The sequence below is a fragment of the Manis pentadactyla genome, chromosome 7 (genome assembly GCF_030020395.1).
Source record: "Manis pentadactyla isolate mManPen7 chromosome 7, mManPen7.hap1, whole genome shotgun sequence".
NCBI classification, from domain to species: Eukaryota; Metazoa; Chordata; class Mammalia; order Pholidota; family Manidae; genus Manis; species Manis pentadactyla.
The window spans coordinates 95408312-95435273 of record NC_080025.1 but is presented as its reverse complement, the minus strand read 5'-3'; the positions used below and the strand labels follow the sequence as shown (position 1 = coordinate 95435273).

General features: G+C 36.0%; 1 protein-coding gene across 1 annotated transcript in view; it reads right to left on the bottom strand.

Annotated features, from left to right (window-relative positions):
- DNAH11 (dynein axonemal heavy chain 11) overlaps nucleotides 1-26962 on the bottom strand; it is a 363375-nt gene that overhangs the window by 298594 nt on the left and 37819 nt on the right. The window contains exons 7-8 of the mRNA XM_057504579.1: nucleotides 17115-17348; nucleotides 15831-15998 (exon numbers count right to left, since the gene is read on the bottom strand). Of these exons, the coding sequence (XP_057360562.1) occupies nucleotides 15831-15998; nucleotides 17115-17348 (402 nt within the window). The remainder of the gene's footprint in view (nucleotides 1-15830; nucleotides 15999-17114; nucleotides 17349-26962) is intronic.

Sequence of the window (26962 nt, the reverse complement as noted above, 5' to 3'; positions counted from 1 at the left end):
CTAGTTTATCTGATACTTACATAGCCATTACTGCTTGTTTTGATTAATGCTTACATGTTTTTTCTTACCCTTTTACACTTTTAATCTGAATAAACAATTAATATTTGAAGTGAATTTCTGAAAGAAAGCTTATAGCTAGGTCATGTTTTCACATCCAAGCTCTGTTTTTGTGTTGGTATATTTAGAACATTTACATTTAATGTAATTATTGCTGTGTTAGGGCTTAAGTCTGCCTTTTTTGTTTTCAGTTTGTTTCATTTCTGCAACTCTATTTGAACTTTTTCAGAATTGCATTTGATGTATCTACAGTATTTACACATATCTCTTTGCAGTTTCAAATATTATGCTATATACATTATTATACTATATATACATTAGTTATCAATGTCTAAATTGTCATCCCTCACCAGTTCCAGTAAAATATAAAATCTTACCTCCCACAACCAATGAATCAAGGAAGAAATTACAAGGGAAATTAAGCATATCTTGAGACAAATGGAAAAAAAAAACCCACAACATACCAAGACTAAGGGGCTTTAACAGAAGTAATACTAAGAGGGAAAATTTATAGTTGTAAGTACATATATTGAAAAAAGAAAAAAGATACCAAATGAATAACCTAACCTTACACTCTAAGGGACTTGAAAAAGAAGAGCAAACTAATCCCAAAGCTAGCAGAAGGATAGAAATAATAATAGAGTGGAGATAGACAACAAAAAAATAGAGAAAAATCAATAAAACCAAAAGTCAATTATTTGAAAAGATCAAAGTAATTGACATTTAGCTAGACTGACTAAGAAAAAAAAGAGAGAAGCCTCATATTACTAAAATGAAAGTGGGGACATTGCTACCAATTTTATCAAAATAAGGAGGATTATAAAAGTGTACTATTAACAACTGTACACCAAATTATATAACATGTATGAAATGGACAAATTCATAGACACACACAACCAACCAAGACTGAATCTTTTTTTTTTTAAGAGTGAATTTTATGGTATGTGAATTTATTTTATTTATTTATTTATTTTTTCTTTTATTTTACGATTGGAAGTGTGTATATATATATTTTTTTTGTGAGGGCATCTCTCATATTTATTGATCAAATGGTTGTTAACAACAATAAAATTCTGTATAGGGAGGTCAGTGCTCAATGCACAATCATTAATCCACCCCAAGCCTAATTTTCATCAGTTTCCATTCTTCTGAAGCATAATGAACAAGTTCTTACATGGGGAACAAATTCTTACATAGTGAATAAGTTACATGGTGAACATTACAAGGGCAGTCATCACAGAAGCTTTCGGTTTTGCTCATGCATTATGAACTATAAACAGTTCAAATATGAATATTCATCTGATTTTTATATTTGATTTATATGTGGATACCACATTTCTCTCTTTATTATTATTATTTTTAATAAAATGCTGAAGTGGTAGGTAGATACAAGATAAGGGTAGAAAACATAGTTTAGTGTTGTAAGAGAGCAAATGTAGATGATCAGGTGTGTGCCTGTAGACTATGTGTTAATCCAAGCTAGACAAGGGCAATGAAACATCCACGTATGCAGAAGATTTCTCTCAGAACGGGGGGGGGGAGGTTCTAAGCCTCACCTCTGTTGATCCCCATTTTTCTCACCTGATGGCCCCCCTGCGACTGTGCCTGTCTTAGGTTGTTCCTCCCTTGAGGAATCTTACCCGCAAGACTGAATCTTGAAAAGAAAATCTGAATAGACTTGTAACTAGCAAGGAGATTGAATCAGTTATTAAAAACCTTCCAAGAAAGAAAATCCCATTACCAGATGACTTCACTATTGAATACTACTAAACATCTAAAAAAAGAATTAACACCAATCCTTCTCAAACTCTTCCAAAAAATTGAAGAAGAGGGAACAGTTCCAAACTCACACTATGAGGCAAACACTGCCTTGATACCAAAGCCACATAAAGATATTACAAGAAGAGAGAACTGCAGACTAGTATTACTTATAAATAATGGTGCAAACCCTCTTAACAAAAACTAGCAAACAGAATCCTGCAGTACATTAAAAGGATTACACACCATGACCATGTGGATATATTCCCAGAATGCAAGGATGGAAAATAAAAAAAAATCAATGTAACAAACCACATTAATAAAAAGAAGGAAAAAAAAATACATGATCATCTCCATTGTTGCAGAAAAAAAAACATGACAAAAGTCAATACCCTTTCATGATAAAAACACTCAATAAACTTGGAATGAAAGAAACTTCCTTAACATGACAAAGACTATCTATGAAAAATTCACAACATTACCCTCAGTAGTGAAAAACTAAAAGCTCTTTCCCCTAAGGTCAGGAATACAACAAGGATCCCTGCTTTTTACCACTGCTATTCAGCATAGCATTAGAAGCATTAGCCAGAGTAATGAGGTTGGAAATAAAAGGTATCCAAGCTGGAAAGGAAGAAGTAAAAAATATATTTTATTACAGATGACATGATTTTATATGTAGAAAACCCTCAAGATTCTGCACACACACAGAAACACAGAAACCCCTATTAGAAAGAATAAATAAATCTAGCAAAGTTGTAGAGAGCAAAATCAACACCCCCAAATCAGTTGCATTTCTATACATTAATAGTGAACAGTTAAGTTGGACCCTTACAAGATACACAAAAATTTACTCAAAATGAATCAAAAACCTAAACATTAGAGCTAAACATATAAAAATATTAGAAAAAAAGATTGTAGAAAATCTTTATGATACTGGATTTGGCTGTCATTTCTTGGATATAACACTGAAAGCATGGACAACAAAATAAGAAATGGATAAATTTGACCAAATCAAAATTAGAACTTCTGTGCAAGGACACCACTGAGAGAGTGAAAAGGAAACCTATAGAATGAGAGAAACAATTTGAAAATCATATATCTGATAAAGGATTAATGTCCAGAATATAGAAAGAACATCTACAACTCAACAACAAACTAACCCAATTCAAAAGTAGGAAAAAAACTTAGACATTTCTCCAAAGATATAAAAATGGCAAATAAGCACATGAAACAAAATGATCAACATCACTAATCATTAGGAAATGCAAATCAAACCACAATGAGATAACACTTCACCAGCCATTAGGATGTCTACTGAAAAAAAACAAAAAGATGAAAAATAAGAAATGTTGGTGAAGGTGTGGTGACATCATAATTCTTCTGCATTGCTGGTGGGAAGGCAAAATGGTTCACCCACTACAGAAAACAGTTGGGAAATTCTTCAAAAAGTTAAACATAAAATTACCATATGATCCAGCAATTGTAATCCTAGGTATATACCCAAAGGAATTGGGATCAGAGACTCAAACAAATACTTTTACACCAATATTCATAGGACTGTTATTCACAATAGCCAAAATGTGGCAACAACTTAAGTATTCATCAACAAATTAATAAGCAGAATGCAGTTTGTACACACAATGGATTATTCAGCCTTGAAAAGGAAGGAAATTCTGACACATGCTATGATATGGATGAAATGTGAAGGCATTATGCTAAGTCAAATAAGCCAGACACAAGGGACAGATATTGTGTGAGTCCACTTACATGAGGCACTTTACTAAATTCAGAGAAAACAAAATAGAGGTTACTAAGGACTGAGAGGAGGGGGTAATGGAGAGTTAGCATTTAATGGGTAGAGTTTTTATTTGGGACAATGAAAAGTTCTGGAAGCAGAGAGTGATAGTTGAACAACCTTGTGAATATACTTAATGCCACTGAATTGAATACTAAAAATGGTTTAATGGTTAAGTTTTATGTAAAATAAATATTTTTATTTAAAATTTATATAATAAGTTAATGCAAAAGTGTAAAACACATTTTAAAATAATTTTTAAAAGGCAAAAAAAGGATCTACTTTGATCTCTTCACTCTCTTCCATTTATAATACAATGGTCTTAAATATTTTCTGTACATAACAATTAGAACCATACACAGTGTTGTAATTTTTGCTTACACCATCAAATATAATTTAGAAAACTCAAGAGAGGAAAGTCTATTGTATTTACACATATTTTTGCTTATTGTATTCTTCTTGGTGTTCCAAGGTTCCCTCTTTTTCATTTCCTTTTTTATGTTTTTTAATCATTTCCTTTCTGTATTGAGAACTTCCTTATTTTTTTACAATGAGTCTACAGGTGACAAATTCTCTTAGCTTTTGTTCAACAAAGAATTTTTAGCTTTCCATTTATTCCTGTAGGGTATTTTTCAGGGATAAAGAATTCTGAATTAACAGTTCTTTTCCTTGAGCACCTGAAAATTTTTTTGCCATTTCCTTCTCGCCCTCATGATTTCTGAAATGAAATCCCTTCTTATTCAAATCATTTTCTCCCCTTAAGTTGTCATTTCTCCCTCATTACTTTCAAGGTTTTTTACTTTATCTTCAGTTTTCAGATGCTTTTTTTTGTATCATTAATATACAATCACATGAACAACACTGTGGTTACTAGATTCCCCCCATTATCAACTCCCCCCGACAAACCCCATTACAGTCACTGTCCATCACCGTAGTAAAATGCTACAGAGTCAATACTTGTCTTCTCTGTGTTATACTGCCTTCCCTGTGCCCCCCGCCCCAACATTATGTGTGCTAACTGTAATGCCCCTTTTTCCCCCTTATCCCTCCCTTCCCACCCATCCTCCCCAGTCCCTTTCTCTTTGGTAACTGTTAGTCCATTCTTGAGTTCTGTGAGTCTGCTGCTGTTTTTTTTCTTTCAGTTTTGCTTTGTTCTTATACTCCACAAATGAGTGAAATCATTCAGTACTTGTCTTTCTCTGCCTGGCTTATTTAACTGGGCATAATACCCTCTAGCTCCATCTATGTTGTTGCAAATAGTAGGATTTGTTTTCTTCTTATGGTTGAATACTCCACTGTGTCTATACCACATCTTCTTTATCCATTCACCTACTGATGGACACTTAGGTTGCTTCCATTTCTTGGCTATTGTAAATAGTGCTGCGATAAACATAGGGGTGCCTATGTCCTTTTCAAACTGGGCTCCTGCATTCTTAGGGTAAATTCCTAGAAGTGGAATTCCTGGGTCAAATGGTATTTCTATTTTGAGTTGAGGAACCTCCATACTGCTTTCCACAATGGTTGATCTAGTTTACATTCCCACCAGCAGTGTAGGAGGGTTCCCCTTTCTCCGCATCCTTAGCATTTGTTTATTCCTAGTTTTTTCTATGTTGGCCATCCTAACTGGTGTGAGGTGATATCTCACTGTGGTTTTAATTTGCATTTCACTGATAATTAGTGATGTGGAGCATGTTTCCATGTGCCAGTTGGCCATCTGAATTTCTTCTTTGGAGAAGTGTCTGCTCAGATCCTCCACCCATTTTTTAATCGGGTTATTTGCTTTTTGGGTGTTGAGGCATGTGAGTTCTTTGTACATTTTTAGATGTTAACCTCTTATCAGATAAATCATTCATAAATATATTCTCCCATACTGTAGGATGCCTTTTTGTTCTGCTGATGGTGTCCTTTGCTGTACAGAAGGTTTTTAGCATGATGTAGTCCCATTTGCTCATTTTTTATTTTGTTTCCCTTGCCCGAGCAGATGTGTTTGGGAAAATGTTGCTCATGTTTATATTTCAGTTTTCAGAAGTTGAATTATGTTGTGTCTTGGCATGAATTTCTCTGGGTTTGCCATTGGGTTTATCTTTCTTCTATTGATCTCTAATTTCTTTTTGAATCTGTAGATTTATATTTTTTGCCACATTTAGTTTTCAACTATTATTTCATTGAGCTTTCAGCCTTGGTCTTTATCTTCTCTTTCTATAACTCCAGTAACATGAATGCCAGATCTATTGCAGTCTAACAAGTACCTGAGGCTCTGTTCATTTTACTTGTCTATGTTCTGCTGTTCACACTGAGTGGTTTCTATCATTCTATCTTTCTTTTCACTAATTCTTTTTCTCTGTCTCTCCATTTCACTAATTTTTTCCTCTGTCCCTCCATTCGGCCATTTGAACAGTTACTGTGCTTTGTATTTTTCAATTCTAAAATTCCCATTTGTTCTTTAATTTTTCTTAGGTGAGAATTTCCACTTTGTCGCTGAGGCTCTTTTTCCTTTTGTTTCAAATATATTCATAATTGTTGAAAGCATTTTTAGCATGGTTCTTTAAAGATCTTTGTCCAATAATTCTAACATCTCCATCTTCTCCATGCTGGCATCTATTAGTTGTCTTTTTTCATTCAATTGAGATCTTCCCAGTTCTTGGTATAATGACTGATTGTCTATTGATGCCAGATATTTTGATATTATGTTATGACACTTGGATCTTATAAAAACCTTCAGTTTTTTGCAGGCCTTCTCTGTGACTGGTCTGGCCTCATACTCTCAGGTAGAGATATAAGTTCAAATTGTCCACTTGGCATCCATAACACTTACGAGTGAGGAGCTCCTTGTTATGGCTGGTCCAAATCCCCATGTGTTCTCCACAGATGTCAGAGTGCAGATGACCTGGGTACCATTTGGCCTCAGTGAAAGTCCTGACTCTCCAGTAGGCTTCCTCTGATACTACTGCAGTGGGGTAAGAATGCTACTGGGCAAGGAAAGAAATTAAGGATTCCCATGTTCAAACAGGGTGAGCTCATTACTGGCTAGTAGGGATGAAAATCGCCCCTTACTTGGGCATCTCTAATACCACTGCAGTGAAGCTAGGAGCTAGAATCTTGTTAGAGAATGGCTGTAAGCCTAGGTTCTCCATTCATTCTTTGCTGGCATGGATGGGAGAGAAGCGATTTTTTGTGTGGTGTTTGGCTGGACTAGAGAGATTATGGCCTGCAACTTTTCTGCCTTGTTAGGTCATCCCTTTTTTAAGAGAGATCAGGCTTTTCTTGGGGCTTTTTATGTCTAAGCATTGTCTGTCCATAATTGTATGGATTTTAAACAGTACTATAAGGAAAAGTTTAAAAACACAAAAAACTTTTCCAGAGGTGGTCCAAATGACAGCATAAAAAGAGCCTGAACTCACCTCCTCCCACATACAAACAGAATCTATGTCTACACACAAGTTTGAAGAGCTGCAGGCTGAGTGAACAGCTTCAGTACAACAAGACAGATCATATAAAAATCAGTCAGAGAGACGGAGACATGGGCACAGTAGGAACGCCACCCCCAGCTCCAGGACCTGTGGTAGGGAGGGCATCACAGAAGGGGCAGAGCACAGATTCTCCGGCCCTAGGACACAGGAACAAAATGGCCATTTAAAGGGCAGCAAGGCTATAAATGAAGGAAGCTGATTTACTGAACTACAGCACCTGCCTAACAGAGAGGGGAATGGAAGTGCTGGTGAGCACCCTTGTTTACCTTCCTCCCTGATAGAGTAGATGTGAGCGGGGCCCAGACACCACCTCAGTGAGTCCTAGGGAACCAAGCCCACGCCAGCCCCAGATGTCTCCTGAGGTAGTGCCCCCCCCCGCCCCCAGCTCACACTCAAGCATGCCCTCCCCAAATGCATCCGTTCCCTGCTAAGGCGGCACTGCTGCAGTGCCTGCACACCAGGACTCCCCACCGGGTGCCCCTCCAATCTCTGGGCCTCCTACCTGGGCAACCCTGGCAAGGTACATACAGGGACACCTCCAGCCTGTATCCACCTGGCCACCAACAACCCTGCCAGGCTGCTTCCCACCCAGAGTACTCATGACCACTGCCCACTCCCCAGCTAGCCAGCAGAAGCTGCCAGACACATTGAGTTTACCCAGGGAACATTCTGAGAAAAGGTCACTCCTTCAAGACTGGAAGCAGCAGCTGCTCTGCCTGACTCACAGAAGCAAACACAAGACAGACAGAGAAATATGCTCCAAACCAAACAGCAAGATAAAACTTCAGAAAAAGAGCTAAATGAAATGGAGTTAAGCAATCTTCCTGATAAGATTTTTAACTAATAGTTATAAAGCTCACTAGACTGGAGGGAGCTTTATTCTCACTAGACCGGAGAGAAAAGTGGATGAAGGAAAGACTTCAACAAAGAGGTAGAAAGTATAAAAAAGAACCAGAGTTGAAAAATATAATAAATGGAATTAAAAATGCACTAGAGGAAATAAACAGCAGGTTAGAGAATGCAGAAGAAATGAACAGGAATCTGGAAGACAAGGTAATGGAAAGCCCTCAGGCTGAACAGCAAAGAGAAAAAAGCTCAGGTTAAAGGAGGATAGGTTAATGGACCTGTGGGACAACAGACATACTAACACTCATTTTATATGAGTCCCAGAAGGAGAGGAGAGAGAAAGCGGTGGAAAACTTATATGAAGAAATAATAGCTGAAAATCCCTAACCTGGGAAAGGAACCAGACATCTAGGTCCAGGAAGCACAGAAAGCACCCAAAGAAATTGAATCCAAGGAGGTCCACAGCAAAATATATAATAATTAGAATGTCAAAGATTAAAGATTCAGTCACTTGAAAGTTAATATGAAGATTAAAAGACAAATGCAATAAAATCAATTATATCTAAAAAATCAGTCAAGGGAATCACAACAGGTTGCAAAATATGACATATATATAAAAGGTGGAAAAGGGGGAGTAAAAATATAGCACTATTAAATGTGTTCAAACTTGAGCAACCATAAATTTAACATAGACTGCTATTTACTTCAGATGTTTTATGAACCTCATGGTAACCACAAACCCAAACCTATAATAGGCACACAAAAAGTATACAGGAATTCAAGCATGACATTAAAGAAAATAATCACTCACGAAGAGAGAGAGCAAGAGAAGAATTATAAAAACAACCAGAAAACAATGAATAAAATGGCAACAAGTACATACTTACCAATAATTACATGTAAATAGCTTAAATGCTCCAATCAAAAGATACAGGGTAACTGAATGTATAAAAAAAAAATAAGACCCATCTATATGCTGCCTACAAGAGACTCACTTCATATCTAAAGACACACACAGAATGAAAGCAAAGGGCTGGAAAAAGATATTCCATGGAATGGAAGTGAAAAAAATGCTGGGGCAGTAATAGTTAAATAAGATAAAACAGATTTTAAAATACTGTACAAGAGAAAAAGAAGGATATTACATAATAATAAAGGGTTCAATCTAGCAAGATGATATAACAATTGTAAATATCTATGCCTCTAACATAAGAGCACCTAAATACATAAAGCAAAATTTAACAGATGTAAAGGGGGATATTGGCAGTAACAGAATAATAGTAGGGGACTTTAACACCCACTTACATAAATGGATAGGATAATCCTGGCAGAACATCAATAAAGAAACAGTGGCTTTGAATGACACACAGACCAGATGGACTTAAAACATATATACAGAACATTCTATCCAAAACCAGCAGTATATACATTCCCCCCACCTCCACATAAATTGTATTTTTTATTTAGAAACACAGGTAACCCTTCTTTCATTGTGAATGTCTCAGGTGTTTTCTTCCCATGGAAAATGAGATGAAAATGACCAAAGTTCTGTCTTTCTATCTCTGCTTATAAGGTACTCTTACGTTTCCTGATTAAATACTGCCTACTGATGGATTTTCAGGTGCAAAACTCATGACCGCTTTGACAGTCTCTCCCACTCATTGACAGAGCAATTTTATTCCCTGAGGCAATTTTGAACTTAAAGTCTATAAAATTGAAAGAATACATATTCAAAACTATGAGAAATGAATAACTTATTTTCTATCATGTTATTTGTGATATCAAAATTAAAAAAAGATAATCCATTCTATCTTCTTACATTAAGCCACCAAATCTATGGTCACTGGAGCATAAGTCAGTACTTTTTTAAATGTATCTTTTTATTGAAGTATAGTTGACATATAATATTAGGCTGATTTCAATTGTACAACATAGTGATTATTGTACAGTTATCTATATTACTATTTAACATTAACAGTTATCTACATTATTAAACGCTCACCCCAATGAGTGTAGTTACTATCTGTCAACATAGAAAGATATTATGATATTACTGACTATATTCTCTAGGCTATACTAATCATGGAATACACAGTCTTTTCAAGTGCATATGGAATATTCTCCAGGACAAATCACATGTTAGGCCACAAAACAAATCTCAAAAAACTTAAGAAGACTGCAATCACATCAACCATCTTTTCCAACCACAAAGCATTGCAACCACAACTGGAAATCACAGGAAAAAATAAACATAAACATGCGGAGGCTAAACAACATGCTACTAAACAACCAATGGGCCAATGAAGAATTCAAACTGGAAATTAAAAAATGAATCACCTAGAAACTAATGAAAAGAGAACACAATGTTTCAAAATCTTTAAGATGCAGCAAAAGCAGTTCTAAGAGGGAAATTTATACAGGCGTACCAAAAGCAAGAAAACTCTCAAGCAAACAATCTAACTTTATACCTAAAGAAACTGAAAAAGAAGAGCAAACAAACCCCAAAGTTACTAGAAGGAAGGAAATAATAAAAATCAGAGAGGAAATAAATGAAATAGGGACCAGAAAGACAATACAAAAGACCAATGAAACTAAGAGCTGGTTCTTTGAAAAGATAAACAAAATTGACAAACCTTTAACTAGGCTCCTGAAGGAAAAAAAAAGGAGGACTCCAATAAATAAAATCAGAAACGAAAGTTACAACTGATACCACAGAAATGCAAAGGATAAGAGATTACTATGAAAAATTATATGCCAACAAATTGGACAGCCTAGAAGAAATGGATGAATTTCTAGAATTATGCAATCTTCCAAAGCTGAAGCAGGAAGAAATCCAAACAGACTGATTACTAGTAACAAAATTGAACTGGCAATCAGAAAAACTCCTCAAAAGAACAAAATCCCAGAATCAGATGGTCCCAGTATGAGATGGCATCATGGTGAATTTACCAAATATCTAAAGAGCTAATACCTATTCTCAAACTATTCCAAAAAATTCAAGAGGAAGAAAATCTTCCAAATTCATTCTACAAGTGAGCATCACCCTAATACCAAAACCAAAGACACTACAAAAAAAGAAAATTACAGACCAATATCTCTGATGAACACAGATGCGAAAATCCCCAACAAAACATTAGCAAACTGAATTAAAAATACATTGAAAGGATCATTCACAACAACCAGATGGGATTTATTCCAAGGATGGTTCAATATCCACAAATCAGTGTGTTATACCACATTATCAAAAGGAATAATAAAAACCATATGATCATCTCAACAGAAGCAGAAAAAGCATTTCACAAAATTCAATATCTGTTTATGTTAACTCTCAGCAAAAAGGGGATAGCAGGAACATACCTCAACATAATAAAGGTCATATATGACAAACCCACAGCTAACATCATAGTCAGTTGTGAAAAGCTGAAAGCTTTTCCTCTAAGATCAGGATGAAGGCAAGCATGCCCACTCTTACCACTTTTATTCAATATAGTACTGGAAGTCTTAGCCACAGCAATCAGAAAAGGAAAAGAAATAAAAGGCATCCAAATTGGTAAGGAAGAAGTGAAATGGCCACTATTTGCAGAAGACATGATGCTATATACAGAAAACCCTAGAGACTCCAGCAAAAAACTATTATAATGAAATCAGTAAAGTTGCAGGACAAAATCAATATACAGAAATCTGTTGTGTTTCTATCTATACCAATAATAAACTAACAGAGAGAGAAATTAAGAAAACAATCTCATTTATAATTGCATCAAAAGAATACACTACTTAAGAATAAATTTAACAAAGGTAGTGAAAGATCTGTACTCTGAAAACTATAACACAGATGAAAGAAATCGAAGACAACACAAATGGAAAGATATTCCATGCTAATGAAAGAATTTAAAATCACCATACTACTTAAGGCAATCTATAGATTCAACACAATCCCCATCAAAATACCAATGGCATTTTCCACAGAACTGGAGCAATAATCCTAAAATTTGTATGGAACCCAGAAGAGCCCAAATAGCCAAAGCAATCTTGAGAAAGAACAACAAAGCTGGAGTTATGATGCTTCCTGACATCAAACAATACTACAAAGCTTTATGGTAATCAAAAGAGTCTGGTCCTGGCATAGATCAATGGAACAGAGTAGAAAACTCAGAAAATTATACAGTCCATTAATATATGACAAAGGAGGCAAGAATATATGCTGAGAAAGACAGCCTCTTCAATAAATGATGTTGGGAAAACTGGACAGCTACATGCAAAACAAACTGGATCACTGTTTTATACCATACACAAAAATAAACTCAAAATGGATTAAAGATCTAAACAGATGCCCTGAAGCCATAAAACTCCGAGAAGAAAACATAGGCAATACATTCTTGAACATAAGCAAGGTGAAGGAAACACAGCAACAATGACAAGTGGGATACATCACACTTAAAAGCTTCTGCATAGCAAAGGAACCACCAACAAAATGAACAAAAAAGCAACCTACCGAACTGGAGAATATATCTGCAAATGATATATCTGACAATGGAGTTAATACCCAAAATACATAAAGAACTCATACAACTCAACACCAAAAACACAATCCAATTAAAAATGGGCAGAGGCACAGACTCCCAGAAGGGACTAATGGTTACCAAAGGGGAGGGATGGGGGTGGGCAGGTGGGGAGGGAGAAGGAGATTGTGGGGTATCATGATTGATGCACATGGTATGTGTGGGTTCACTGGGACAACAGTGTAGCTCAGAGAAGTCAAACAGGGACTCTGTGGCATCTTACTACACTGATGGGCAGTGACTGCAATGGGATATGGGGGGTGACTCAATAATATGGGTGAATGTAATAACCACATTGTTTTTCTTGTGTATATCAATGATACCTTAATTTAAAAAAAAATGGGCAGAGGACCCAAATAGACATTTTTCCGAAGAAGACATACAGATGCCAACAGACACAAGAAAAGATGCTTGGCATCACTGATCATCAGGGAAATGCAAATCAAAACCACAATGAGATTATCACCTCACTCCAGTCAGAATGGCTGGCATCAAAAAGACAAGAAGTGTTGGTGAAACTATGGAATAAAGGGAAACCTGATGCACTGTTGGTGGGAAAGTAAGTTGGTGCAGCCACTGTGGAAAACAGTACTGAGGTCCCTCAGAAATGAAAAATAGAAATACCATATGAGAAACTAATCCCACTTCTGGGTATTTACCTGAAGAAAATTAAATCACTATTTCATAAAGATATATGCACCTCTATGTTCATTGCAGCATTATTTACAATAGCCAAGATATGGAAGCAACCTAAGAGTTCAGTGACAGATGAATGGTTAAAGATGTGGTACATATCCACAATGAGATATTACTAAGCCATAAAAAAGAATTAAATCTTGCCATTTGTGACAACATGGATAGACTTAGAGGGTATTATGTCAAGTGAAGTCAGACAGTGAAACACAAATAACATATGATTTCACTTATATGTGAAATCTAAAAATATAAAACAGACAAAACAGAAATAAACTCAAATTACAGAGAACAGTTGGTTGCCATAGGGGAGGAGAGTGGGGGGACAGGTAAAATAAGTGAAGGAGATAAAACAGGTAAAAACTACCAATTATAAAATAAGCAGTGGGGATAAAAAGTGTAGCATAGGGAATATAGTCAATAATATTGTAACTACTTTGTATGATGACAGATGGTAACTACACTTATTGTGGTAAGCATTTCATAACGTAATTTCTGAATCACTCTATTGTACACCTAAACCAGATAAATGTTGTCTATCAACTATACTTCAAATTAAAAAGTGACTTTTCCATTTTATATTAATATTTGAGAAACCCAAGAACATTTTTATGGATATGCCTGAGAAAATCCTCATGTTCTATAAATGGACCACAGTGGCAGACCTTTTGCCATACCAATAAAGGCTCAACGTCTGATTATATGCTTGGAGATTGCTGAAAAGAGAAATAACTACCAAATTATCAGTGATTATTTCTTTAATTTACTGGAACATATTTAAACCATTACTATACCAAAGTGCAGGAAGACTGATCAGGATGTGCTTGACTGTTAGCTTAGCACTGGTGTATATTTAATGTGGACCCGGGAATGCATAGGGGTGTATGCAGTGGGGTCACACGGGTGGGTCACAGAGGTGGGCATGTGTCAAATGGCAACACCTTTATGAATATTATGAAGTTGGAAGTAGTTTGTTAAAATAATGTCTCTTAAAAATTACCAACTGATTTCATCATAAAAATCAGAGTACAGTCAGCTCTGCTAAAAAGCACCGAAATGAATAGCTATTATTAAGTAAAAATACATAATCATTGCAATATTCTGAGGCAACACTGATAACCAAGGCACATTCAAAAAAAGCAAAGGTCTTCTTTAACATAAACATACCAATTAAATGAACTCTTTTAAATTCATGTTTTGATTTCAAGGAATGGCTGAAGTCAATGAGTTTCTAGATTCTATTCTAAGACAAGATAATCAGATAGGAAGATAAGGGGAAACTTCAAGGGCAAGTTATTAATGTCTTCAAACCAGACCTGGAGATCAGAGGCAATGTGGGCCATTTTATTAGCAAAATAAGTGGGGTTCCAGAATACTAAATACCAAACTACAAATATCAAACAGATATATATGTCAAGAGCACATGAATTTTCTATTTTCTACATGTTTGTGACTGTGCAGGCTTCAGGCAGATACAGGGATAAATTCCAGACCTTTGGCACTGCCAAAGTAGTGATATCAGCTAACCTGAGCCACATTTTCCAACCCCAGCATTCTGAAAACTCAACAGGTTTTATAGTCCAAAGGAAACCAAGACTCTTTTCAAATGCACCTGAGGATCCTGTGCATACAGAGTCCCACACCCCTATTCTCGGTTGCTCAGGAAAGCTAAGGCAGGTCCTCTAAGAGTTCCATTCCCACCAGTCACTGAATGCCCACCAAATGCCACACAACTTATCAGGCTCTGAGACTGAGCTCAGGCTACTTGCCACCATAGTCCTAGGTTCCTCCTACTTTTCCACAAATAAGCAGCACACACAATGACTATGGCCTCTTATCATTAACTCCACCTCCCACAAGCCAGCTACATTTCAGAGGGTTAAGTTTGCTGTCTGTTCATAAAGTTAACATACTGTACTTGTACACTGTCAAAGAAAAATAATTTGCCAAATATAAACAGAACAGTGAATAAGGTCACATTCTGTGTAAAAAAAATGAGGATTAAAACTAAATATTCATATATATTTTTGTACCCAGACATCACTGGTCTTAACAAACCACTAAAATGCAGCTATTTTTATCCCAGAGCTGCAGGGACACTCACAGGTAACTCCCTGGCTACTAACATGCTGGGAATGACGGAACACAGAAGCAGCTTGAATCTGAAAGCTTCCCCTATTTCCTGAGTTTGAAATTCTGAAACTACAAAAAGCTAAAGAATAAAAAATATGAGACAACATACATATTAATAATATATACAGTTAATATGATGAAACTAAATAGACCAAAAAATTTTCCAGTGATTCAGAAGGCTAAAATATACAATTTACACAGATATCAAATAATCAGATTAAAATGAGTTAATGTGGAAAGTTCCTTTTCAATTTACATAAACAAGAAACAAATCCAGACTGAGGTTCACACTGTTACATTAGAACAGTTCTAAATGTTCTCAAATCCTATACAAAAAAGCCTAACTTCCACTCCCTGATCTACCACTAAGTAGATTTGAGCCTTCAGGCAAGTCATTGAACCTCTTTCATCCTAGAGAAATTGGACGAGATGGTACCTGTTCTCACTGTGACCTATCAACCTTCCCAACTTTAAAATTATAAGATTCTGTGAAATGAAAATGCAAAGGTACAGTATTACCATATTATTATAATCAGATGGGTCATACGCGCTCTGCTTAAAAACTTTACAGAGTTCCATAAATTGTTCACTCATCTCCTGGATTTGTCCATTTAAAATTGCTCCCTTGGAACCGCCAAATTCAAGCCTTTCCAGCTTTTCAAATTCCAATATGGTGACAAATATATCCTTTGTAAAAACATAATACAATAAAGATTTTCCCACCATTTTGAGCATGAAGAAAACATTGTAACATTCCAATGAAAACATTTTCAAACATTCAAAACTGGTGAGTTAACGGACACTTGCATGGCAGATAATAAATATTAATGATTTAACTGAACAAAGTTACCACCCATTTTAAAAATCATACTCCCATTTTCACATTTACTGAGAATTTTCTAGCAGTATGGGCAAGACCTATTTTGCCATAGCTAAGTGTTTGACTTGCTAATTTTATATCCTTCTAATCATAAATCAGATCTGCAGGTAATATCCAAAACTTGTATTTTCAGCCACCTACACTTTGCAGTGAATCAGCTCCATTATTGAAAGGGAGCATAAGAGATTGCTAAAAAATGATGATGTAAGTTGCCTATTGTAAGACATTTAGCTTTCAGACTTCAATAGGCATTCAGGCTTGAGATGTAATGAGAATTCTCAAAACCTAAAGCTCTAATTTTGAATGAAATTCAACAAGTCTTATATTAATAAAGTTCAAACTTGCTAGAAAGAAATTTACAAAGAAAATAAGGCAGTGTTACTAGTTTAAACTTTTAAAAACCTTAGCCAATTGGCTCCGGACAACTGTGCATGTGTAGTGTGTGACCATGTGTACATGTGTGTACTCATTTGTTTTTAGGTATTTAAAGCATACTGAAGTATTTAAAACATACTGAGCACATATTTTCATTTTTATAAATGGTTTTAAATTTTATAGTACATGTATTTATATACTAAAAGATAGGATGACATCAAATGGATTTTCAGGTCTGAAATTCCAATGTCAAACATTAAACATATAAAGGAAAAAAGGGATTCTTTTAAACCTTCCTGATTTACAACTGTCCTGTAGGAGCTGGTACATAAAGAGATTCACTTACTTCAGTACACTAAAAGAATCAAAAATGAATTTTTTTCAAAAAGAAGCCAAGCTAAATCTTTGAAAACTGTCTTAATAGCACTGGCCTTGGGAGCTTCTTATGAGAATCACTAAGAAAGGGGCCTTCCCACCCAAATAGAATAAAAAGATAACAGGATTTTTGAACCCCCCTATGAGTAAATTACAAGTCAATAAATTAATACCTCAATTTTCATAAAACGGTCCAGAAATTTGTCAAATCTACAAAACACCAGCTGAGACTGGAAATCCCATGGCTTCAGCTCCTTACTTCCCATAAAATAGCTTGCCAATCTTTTTCTATACTTGAAGAAAGAATTTTTGAAAGTCTTTAAGATGCTAATGGCCACCTGCACCTTTTCCAGAGAGTCTTCAATTTCTCCCTTCAAAATGTCTTCAGGTGAAAGGTAAGCTATTGCCTAGGATTTAATGAAAGGAAACACTGATCAAAAATATGTTTAACAGTTTACTGAAAACAGCTGTTTCAGTTTTTTTTTTCAATGACTCTTTTTTAAATGACTGTGTCCAGAATTGGGACAGCAATGCTGTGAGACAGCAAAAATTCTAGCAATGCAAAGCTTGGGTTCAACATGCTCGTGTAAGTTAGAATAATCTACAGGAGACCGCAATTTCTGGATGGATTTATACATCCTAGCAATGACTAAATTTTTGCTAAGTTTCATAGATGTAACAACTGTGTCAGAATTTGCATGGATGTTCCTTCTGGCAAATATTCTAAACAACTGTTTTTCTCATGTAAGGAAATACACAACCCAGGAGGGGAAATCTATGAGACCATGGATTCACCTTTCCTGTCAACACAGGGTCTTTTGCAAAGGTAAGAAAGGTCTGATAAAGGTGAGTAGATCATGGGCAATTAGGTTAGTAGATTTTTCATCTGGGGGCTTAAGTGCATTATAGGACATAAAATGTAGCTGAGATAGGCCATATGAACTAGTTTTGAATAAAAGAATTGAAATAGAGAGATTAAAGAAAAAGGGCAGAAGATTTATGTTGCACTAGTCAAATTTCCATAAAACAATCACCCATGTTCCAGACCTTCTTTTTCCATGTTTCTTAAAAATTTAATCCAGAATTTCCCTCTTTTGGGACCTCAAGAACCTATAATCCCTAAAGTTTCTTTTGTATACTGTTTCTTCCTGATGCATCTTAACCTCATACAAAATATGGATTTATATTGTGTGACTCTAATTTTGTGGTTGCTTAGAAAGTTATTACAAATCTCAATGAAGAACGTAATGAAAGCCATTGAGTTCAACATAGCAGATGGACTTTTTTCTAAAGGTAAACATATTATCCCCCTTCTCTCATAATGGATACAGTTTTATATGCAATATAGACTCTGTACTGTAAACTTGAAAGTAAAAAATAATTAACTTAGTGTTTAAATCCCTACTAATTAGAATCCTTTACATTCTAGCTGTAGATTCTCAATCTATGCTGTTATTTCCCACTCAGACTGGATGGAAAATTAACCTCTATGTGAAGTCTGCTAACACTGCACACAGAAGAAAACTACTACCAGTAATTCCTTAGCAAAATGAGTTGTAAAATAGTTGCATTTGGTATGGCCTAGGGATTCCACAGACCTATATCTATATGTATTCTTTATAATATATATGCCCTTTCAGGGAGCTAAAACATCTAGGGAGATGACTCAATTGCTTCTTTGTTTCAGCAGCCTCCTAATTACCTAAATCTAAAGAACTTCCTTGACCAAGGCATCTTTATGTTCATTCCTGTACTTCTTGGCTGACCTTCACATAGATAAGACAATCACAGCAATTAACTTTCTGTTCACGTAGCCAACTGTTGAATAAGACCTCCAAAGATATAGTAGTAAATACCCTAAATTAGAAAACCCAGTAAGTGCTCTTTCAGTGGGCAGCAGGGTCTGCAAGGGGAAAAGCATCAGCAGGGGGCAAGAGACCTGGCTATCATCCAGTTAGGAACCAGTAATTGCTTTTGTGACATTAGCTAAGTTGTGTCTGAATATCTCAGTTTCCTCATCTGAAGGAGGAGAAAGATGAATTTGAACCTCCCTTTTAGCTCTTTAGCTCTGAATTATTTTCTGCTTCCTATAGCAAATCTCTGGAGTATACCCAACCCCATCAGTTCTATTTCTCATACTTAATGGTATCAGCGCAACCAACAAAAAGTCACTGGATTTCGGATCAACTGGTCCCACTTCAGAGGTCTTATAAACTAAAATACTGTAACCAATTCATTTATCAATAAGTGAATTAATCAACTATCAATTAAGCAATTTATCAATGATACTATGTTAATTTGAGACTATCTCCCAGCTCCTCCTTTTCTCTTTTTATTTGCTTTTACAGGTCCTTAACTTTTGCTCTTCTCCAAGCTCAACCTCTCAAACTTCCTCACCTAGGATGTTCTGAATGACAACACCAACAACAGGAATGCCAAACCAAGGAATAGACAGAGTGTTGGACCTAGAGTAGTAATGATGTACAATGGACAGGGGGCAGTCAGGTTACCAGAGAAAAGAAGCAAAGCATTTAAAAAATCCCCGTTGCAAGTTTGTACCTCTTTATCACCTTCATCTATTTCTGCAATATTCCCACTCCCTCACTGTGGCAACCACTAGTTTGTTCTCTTTATTTATGAGTTCATTTCTGTTTTATTTTTAGTTTCCACATGTAAGTGAAATCATATTGTATTTGTCTTTTCCTGACTTATTTCACTTAGCATTAATACCATGTAGGCCCATCCTTGTTTTCACAAACGGCAAGATTTCATTTTTTATGGCTCAATAATATTCCATTGTGCATATGTGTGTGTGTGTGTGTGTGTGTGTGTGTGTGTGTGTGCCAAAAAGGCACAAACTTCCAATTATAAAAGAAATCACAGAATGACAAGTACAGCAGAAAGAACATTTTCAATAATATTAAAATAACTTTCTATAGTGGCAGATGATAACTGCACTTGTAGTGGTGAGCATTTCACAAGGCATAATTGCTGAATCACTGTCATACATCTGAAACTAATATAGTATTGTACATCAACTATACTTTAAATAAAAAGTTCCCATTAACAAAGTGCAAGTACGTCATCATCTGAGGTGGCTAGATGATCCTTTTATGTCTGGCCTAAATGACTATGTTAATGGCCACTCTTAGAAAACAAGAAAAGCACATCTGCTTCTAAATTAACAAAGATTTCTGACTGTGACTGGAATGCCTACAAGGAACAGATGTATAATAAAAATTAATGAAGCAGACCAGGAACAGCAGCAAGTAGTGGAGACCATGGTCACCTTGAGAGTACATGACCCATCTAAAGGGATACATGAAGCTCTAGCAACTGACTGTGCCAATGGGGAAGGCAAAGCCATGCAGCAAAATCTCCGACTTTCAGGAGATGCTAGAATGCTGGCTTTTAAATGAGACCTCCTCCATTTAAATATTAATAACAGTTTTTCAATTTTTTACAATACTATGCAAAATAAAAATACTGCACTGATCTAGTGACCAAATGTACTGATAGAATGCCAGTTTATGACCTCTGATGTATAACACAGCAAGGATTCAAATATTTCATAAACACAGTGAAGTCAATAGATTCATAGAAACAAAGTACATGAAAACTTGACCCAGTATTTCCACTTCAAGGAATTTAACCAAAGAAAACAAAGTATCTGATTTAAAAAGATATATGCACCCCTATGTTTATTGCTGCATTATTTCCAATAGCCAAGATATGGAATCAACCTAAGTGTCCATCAACAGATGAAAGGATAAAGAAGATGCGGTACATGTACACAATGGAGTATTATTCAGCAACAAAAAGAAAAGAAATCCTGCCATTTGCAGCAACATAGATCGATCTAAAGGCTATTATGTCCAGTGAAATAAGTTAGGTAGAGAAAGACAAATACCAAATGATTTCACTTATTTGTAGAATATAAAAACAAAACAAAACAGAAGAAAAAAAACATCAGTAGACTCAGAGACATTGAGAAGGGACTAGAGGTTACCATGGGGAAAGGGTTGAGGTAGGTGGATGGGAAGGATGAGGAGGATAAAGGGGCACAAAAATTCTCAATCATATATATAAGTTGGATCCATTCATGATAAAAACTCTCAATAAAATGGGTATAGAGGGCAAGTACCTCAACATAATAAAGGCCATATATGATAAACCCACAGCCAACATTATACTTAACAGTGAGAAGCTGAAAGCTTTTCCTTTAAGATCAGGAACAAGACAAGGAAGCCCACTCTCCCCACTTCTATTCAACATAGTACTGGAGGTCCTGGCCATGGCAGTCAGACAACAGAAAGGAATAAAAGGCATCCAGATTGACAAGGAAGAAGTTAAACTGTCCCTGTTTGCAGATGACATGATATTGTACATAAAAAACCCTAAAGAATCCACTCCAAAACTACTAGATCTAATATCTGAATTCAGCAAAGTTGCAGGATACAAAATTAATACAAAGAAATCTGTGGCATTCCTATACACTAACAATGAACTAGCAGAAAGAGAAATCAGGAAAACAATTCTGTTCACAATTGCATCAAAAACAATAAAATACCTAGGAATAAACCTAACCAAAGAAGTGAAAGACCTGTACTGTGAAAACTACAAGACACCCATGAGAGAAATTAAAGAAGATACCAATAAATGGAAATACATCCTATGCTCATGGATAGGAAGAATTAGTATTGTCAAAATGGCCATCCTGCCTAAAGCTATCTATAGATTCAATGCAATTCCTATCAAAATACCAACAGCATTCTTCAATGAACTAGAGAAAATCATCCTAAAATTCATATGGAACCACATAAGACCTTGAATAGCCAAAGAAATCCTGAGAAGGAAGAATAAAGCAGGGGGAATTACGCTCCCCAACTTCATGCTCTACTACAAAGCCACAGTAATCAAGACAATTTGGTACTGGCACAAGAACAGACACATAGACCAATGTAACAGACTAGAGAGCCCTGATATAAACCCAACCACATATGGTCAATTAATATATGATAAAGGAGCCACGGACATACAATGGGGAAATGACAGCCTCTTCAACAGCTGGTGTTGGCAAAACTGGACAGCTACATGCAAAAGAATGAAACTGGATTATTGTTTAATTCCATACACAAAAGCAAAGTCGAAATGGATCAAAGACTTGAATATAAGTCATGAAACCATAAAACTCTTAGAAGACAACATAGGCAAAATTATCCTGAATATAAGCATGAGCAACTACTTCCTGAACCCATCTCCTCGAGAAAGGGAAACAAAAGCAAAAATGGACTCATGGGACTACATCAAACTAAAAAGTTTTTGTACAGCAAAGGACATCATCAACAAAACAAAAAGGCATCCTACAGTATGGGAGAATATATTTGTAAATGACATATCCGACAAGGGGTTAACATCCAAAATATATAAAGAACTTACACACCTCAACACCCAAAAAACAAATAACCTGATTAACAAATGGGCAGAGGACATGAAGAGACAGTTCTCCAAAGAAGAAATTCAGATGGTCAACAGGCACATGAGAAGATGCTCCACATCACTATCATCAGGGAAATGCAAATTAAACCACAATATGATACCACCTCACACCAGTAAGGATGGCCATCATCGAAAAGACTAAGAATAGCAAATGCTGCCGAGAATGTGGAGAAAGGGGAACCCTCCTACACTTCTGGTGGGAATGTAAGTTAGTTCAACCATTGTGAAAAGCAATATGGACGTTCCTCAAAAAACTAAAAATAGAAATACCATTTGACCCCGGAATCCCACTCCTTAGAATATACCCAAAGAATACAACTTCTCAGATTCAAAAAGACATATGCCCCTATGTTTATTGCAGCACTTTTAACAATAGCCAAGATATGGAAGCAACCTAAGTATCCATCTGTAGATGAATGGATAAAGAATATGTGGTACATATATGCAATAGAATACTATTCAGCCATAAGAAAGAAAGAAATCCTACCATTTGCAACAACATGGATGGAGCTGGAGGACATTATGCTCAGTGAAATAAGCTAGGCAGAGAAAGACAAATTCCAAATGATTTCCCTCATTGTGGAGTATAACAATGAAGCAAAACTGAAGGAACAAAATAGCAGCAGACTCAGACTCCAAGAATGAACTTGTGGTTACCAAAGGGGAGGGGTGTGGGAGGGCGGGTGGGGAGGGAGGAAGAAGGGGACTGAGGGGTATTATGTTTAGTACACATGGTGTGGGGGATCACGGGGAGAACTGTATCACAGAGAAGGGACATAGTGGATCTCTGGCAACTTGCTGCACTGATGGACAGTGACTGCATTGGGGTATGGGTGGGGACTTGATAATATGGGTAAATGTAGTAATCACATTGTTTTTTTCATGTAAGAGTGTATATCAATCATACCTTAATAAAAAATTAAAAAATTAAAAAATAAATATAAAAAAAATAATAAGTTGGTCACAGAGATAGTACAGCATGGAGAACATGAACAATGGTTCTGTAATGTCGTTCTATGTTGACAGTAACTGTACTAGAGAGGGTGAGGGTTTAACAATACAAGTAACTGTTGAACCACTGTGTTGTATATTTGAAACCAATGTAAGATTGTATATCAATGATACTTGAATAAAAAAATGTTTAAAGAGTAGATAAGAGTAAAGAGATTAAAATTAATAAACAGTGTGCTTTTGTAAAGTTTTGATGGTGCTTAAGGTGTAGACCTTGATGTTGGTGACCAAAACACACTTGAAAAATTAAAAACCAAAAAAAGTACATGAAAGCTACATGAGGAAATCATAAAAAACACATAAAATGTATAACCACACAAATCATGCAAGGTATAAATTAACAATGTGGTACCACTTTATACCAATGAATTATGTCAAATTTTTAAACGATGAAGTTCAAAGTTGGTGAATCATGGTAAAACCTTCCACACATTGATAATAGCAATGTAATTGATAAAACCTTTTAAAAAATGTTTATAAATATTAAATATTGTTCAAGAGTCATGAAAAGATTGTATCCTTTGATCAACATAAGGAATTTATAAGTCAATTACCCAAGTTAAAGAAAAAGGATTTTTCTATAAAGTTGTTCTCTGCATGTTATTTAGAGGAGGCTGGAAACAACCTAAATGTCCAATAATAAAAAAACATTTTTCAAGAATCTAGTAAAAAAATTTTTAATTATATGTATGATAAAATGCATAATTGTAAGTTTGAGGGAAGGAAATTTTAAAAGTGCTGGATTTTAGGATGATAGAATTGCAGAACTATTTCCATTGTTATAAATTTTATGCAATGAGAATATTTTACAATTATCATTAGTACACTACATATTATACTGTTACTAGAAACAAAAACTGTTATTTTAAAACATGGAGTGTATTTATCTTCTCTAGACTTCAGGGGTTTTTATTTGTTTGTTTATTATAAAATGTATCTACTATTAGTACCTATTTCTATGTTGCTAGAGGATTAAATTTGTAGTTCTTGTAAAGGGCTAGGAAAAGTTCCTCCCAAATAATAGGCACTGTACAGTGTTTGTTAAATAAATATAAAAAATAAATTAACAAATAACCAGCAGGGTTGTGGGGGCAGAGGTGGAGGGCAGGTTTAGCTCTTCAGGGAACCCAGTTATTAAAATTGGCTCATTGCTGATTTTTGATTCCTAACATGTTTGGGCAGATTTACTACAAAGTCCACTTGAGAATCAAGGAAATCAGGTCAATGGAACCTTTGAACAGAAGCCAGGAACAGTAACTAAGGAACACGACAAGCTACATTTTTTTCCTTGGTTGCTTAGCAAACTCTGGCCATTGACATAGACTAGGGGCCAGGAATAACAGGTTTACAGGCTCATAGGTAACCAGGACTTCTTACAAACCACCTACAATGAATGATAAGCTCTGGGGTTCATATACAAACAGGACTTTATAGTAAAACAGTTTCAATTATTCTCAAAATGAGATGAAGACCCCTCAAAAGGGGTTTGGGAGAGCGGTAGTTACAGTTGTTGACCCTGCAATAGGGATTGTGGCCTTTCATGGAGCTCCAAGCCATTAGGACTCAGAGCATTTGCTTAACACAAAGCAAAACTGAGTTTCACAACAGAAAAAAAGAAACAGAATGAAGCTTTAAGATATAAAATACAGCAAAGAACTGACCTGTTATCTCCTATCAATAGGAGATTGATGGTTCATAGGAGATTGCCAGATTGATAACTAGTAAATCAACAGTATGGAACCAACATTTTTGGGTCTCTATTAAGTGCTATACCAGGCATTGCACTTAAGTTGTCTATCTCTTCTGATCCTCACCGTAGTCCATGAACTGAGATTTATCTGCCCTTACAGATTTGGAAACTGAGGCTAAGAGAAGTAACTGAACTCCCTTGAAGTGGTTTGATTAGATCTGAATCTAGGTTGGTCTGAGTCCAAAGCCGTTTCCATACCACTCCACCTCGTCAGAAGTAGAGACAGAGAGAGAAAAAGCACAGTCATAATGCAGTCTCATACTCCAGAAACTCAAACCTGCAAGTCAGGAAACTTGTTCTCTAATCTGAATTTCCCTCTAAATTTTCAGGGAAATTGAGCAAATGATGTCATCTTTCAACTCTCAGTTAATTTATCTGAAAAATTATCAGGGATTGGATTGGAACACAGTTCCCCAACCTGCTTATCCTACCACATTGTTCTCTTACTTGCTCAGAACAGTATGGTTCTGGAGCCTGGGGCAGCAGGAGACCCAAGCTGATTGCCTTGTCTGTGAGCAGACTTTCAGGATTTCAAATGTGTTATTTACCCCACTGTAATAAACATTTTAATTTTCTATATGAGTCACAATGTGAAAACCACTAGAAAGCATTGGACTAGATCAGGGATTTAGGTCAGTCAAAGTTGTCCACCCTCCTGTGAGCAAGAGATCCAGGACTGTCCGAAATATCCTATCTCCCTGCTGACTGTGATTGTTCCAGGAATGGAAGTAAAACCCACTGATCCAAAAGAAAAGACAGCCTCTTTCCAGGTCAGTTCCTCCACCAGAAGGATATACATCTGCAGTTACCTTATGTCACATGTGGTGAAAGCCTGAAAATAAAGTCAAAAACAAATGAGCAAAATGGAAGATGGCAGGGAGCTGTGAAATTATGAAATCACCTGGAATAAGCTATTTCTGAAATCACTGTATTCTCAGACTTCCCAATTCACATGAATTTACACACTTTTGTTTTTCTTTTTGTGCTTGAGTTTGTCAGTTGCAACTGCAAGTCGTCCAGTTCTCATAGGAAGTGTTCTTAACTCCAATCCTAAACCATATACACAGATTCTGATTCTCAGGCATTTGTTTTACAAAAACTCCTGGTGGTTCATACATTCACCCTGATATGGACCTATTATGGACTGCATTCTGTCCCCCAAAATTCATATGTTGAAGCCATAACCATATTATCTGGAGACAGGATCTTTAGGAGATAATTAAGGTTAAAAGAGGTCATAAGAACAGAGCCCTACATAGGCCTAGCCCCTAATCTGATAAGATTGGCTTTCTAAGGAGAGGAAGAGAGAGTTCTCTTTCTCTCCAGCATGTGAAGACACAGAGAGAAGGCAGCTATCCACAAGCCAGGAACAAAGCTCTCACCAGAATATGACCATGGTGCACCCTGATCTAGACTCCCAGCCTCCAAAGCTATGAGAAAACAATTTCTGAAAATAAAGCCACCAGTCTGTGCTATTGTGTTACGGCAGCTCAAGACTACAACAGACCTCCATCTAAGAGCCACCAGATGATGGGCCTTCCAGCTCTCTTCCAGCTCTCAGATTCTGTAATATTCTGATATTATGGACACAAGAACCAAGAAAGTTCGCACTGAAAGAATGAAGAAGTAGTCCAATTTTTTTCTCACTTTGCAAGTTAAGATAAACAACTATAAAAAAAGAGATTTAAAAGACCAATGATAAATCAGAATTATTACAATTTCACTTTCCAAAGTCTTCCATAAACCAGTGTTCCTGTGCAA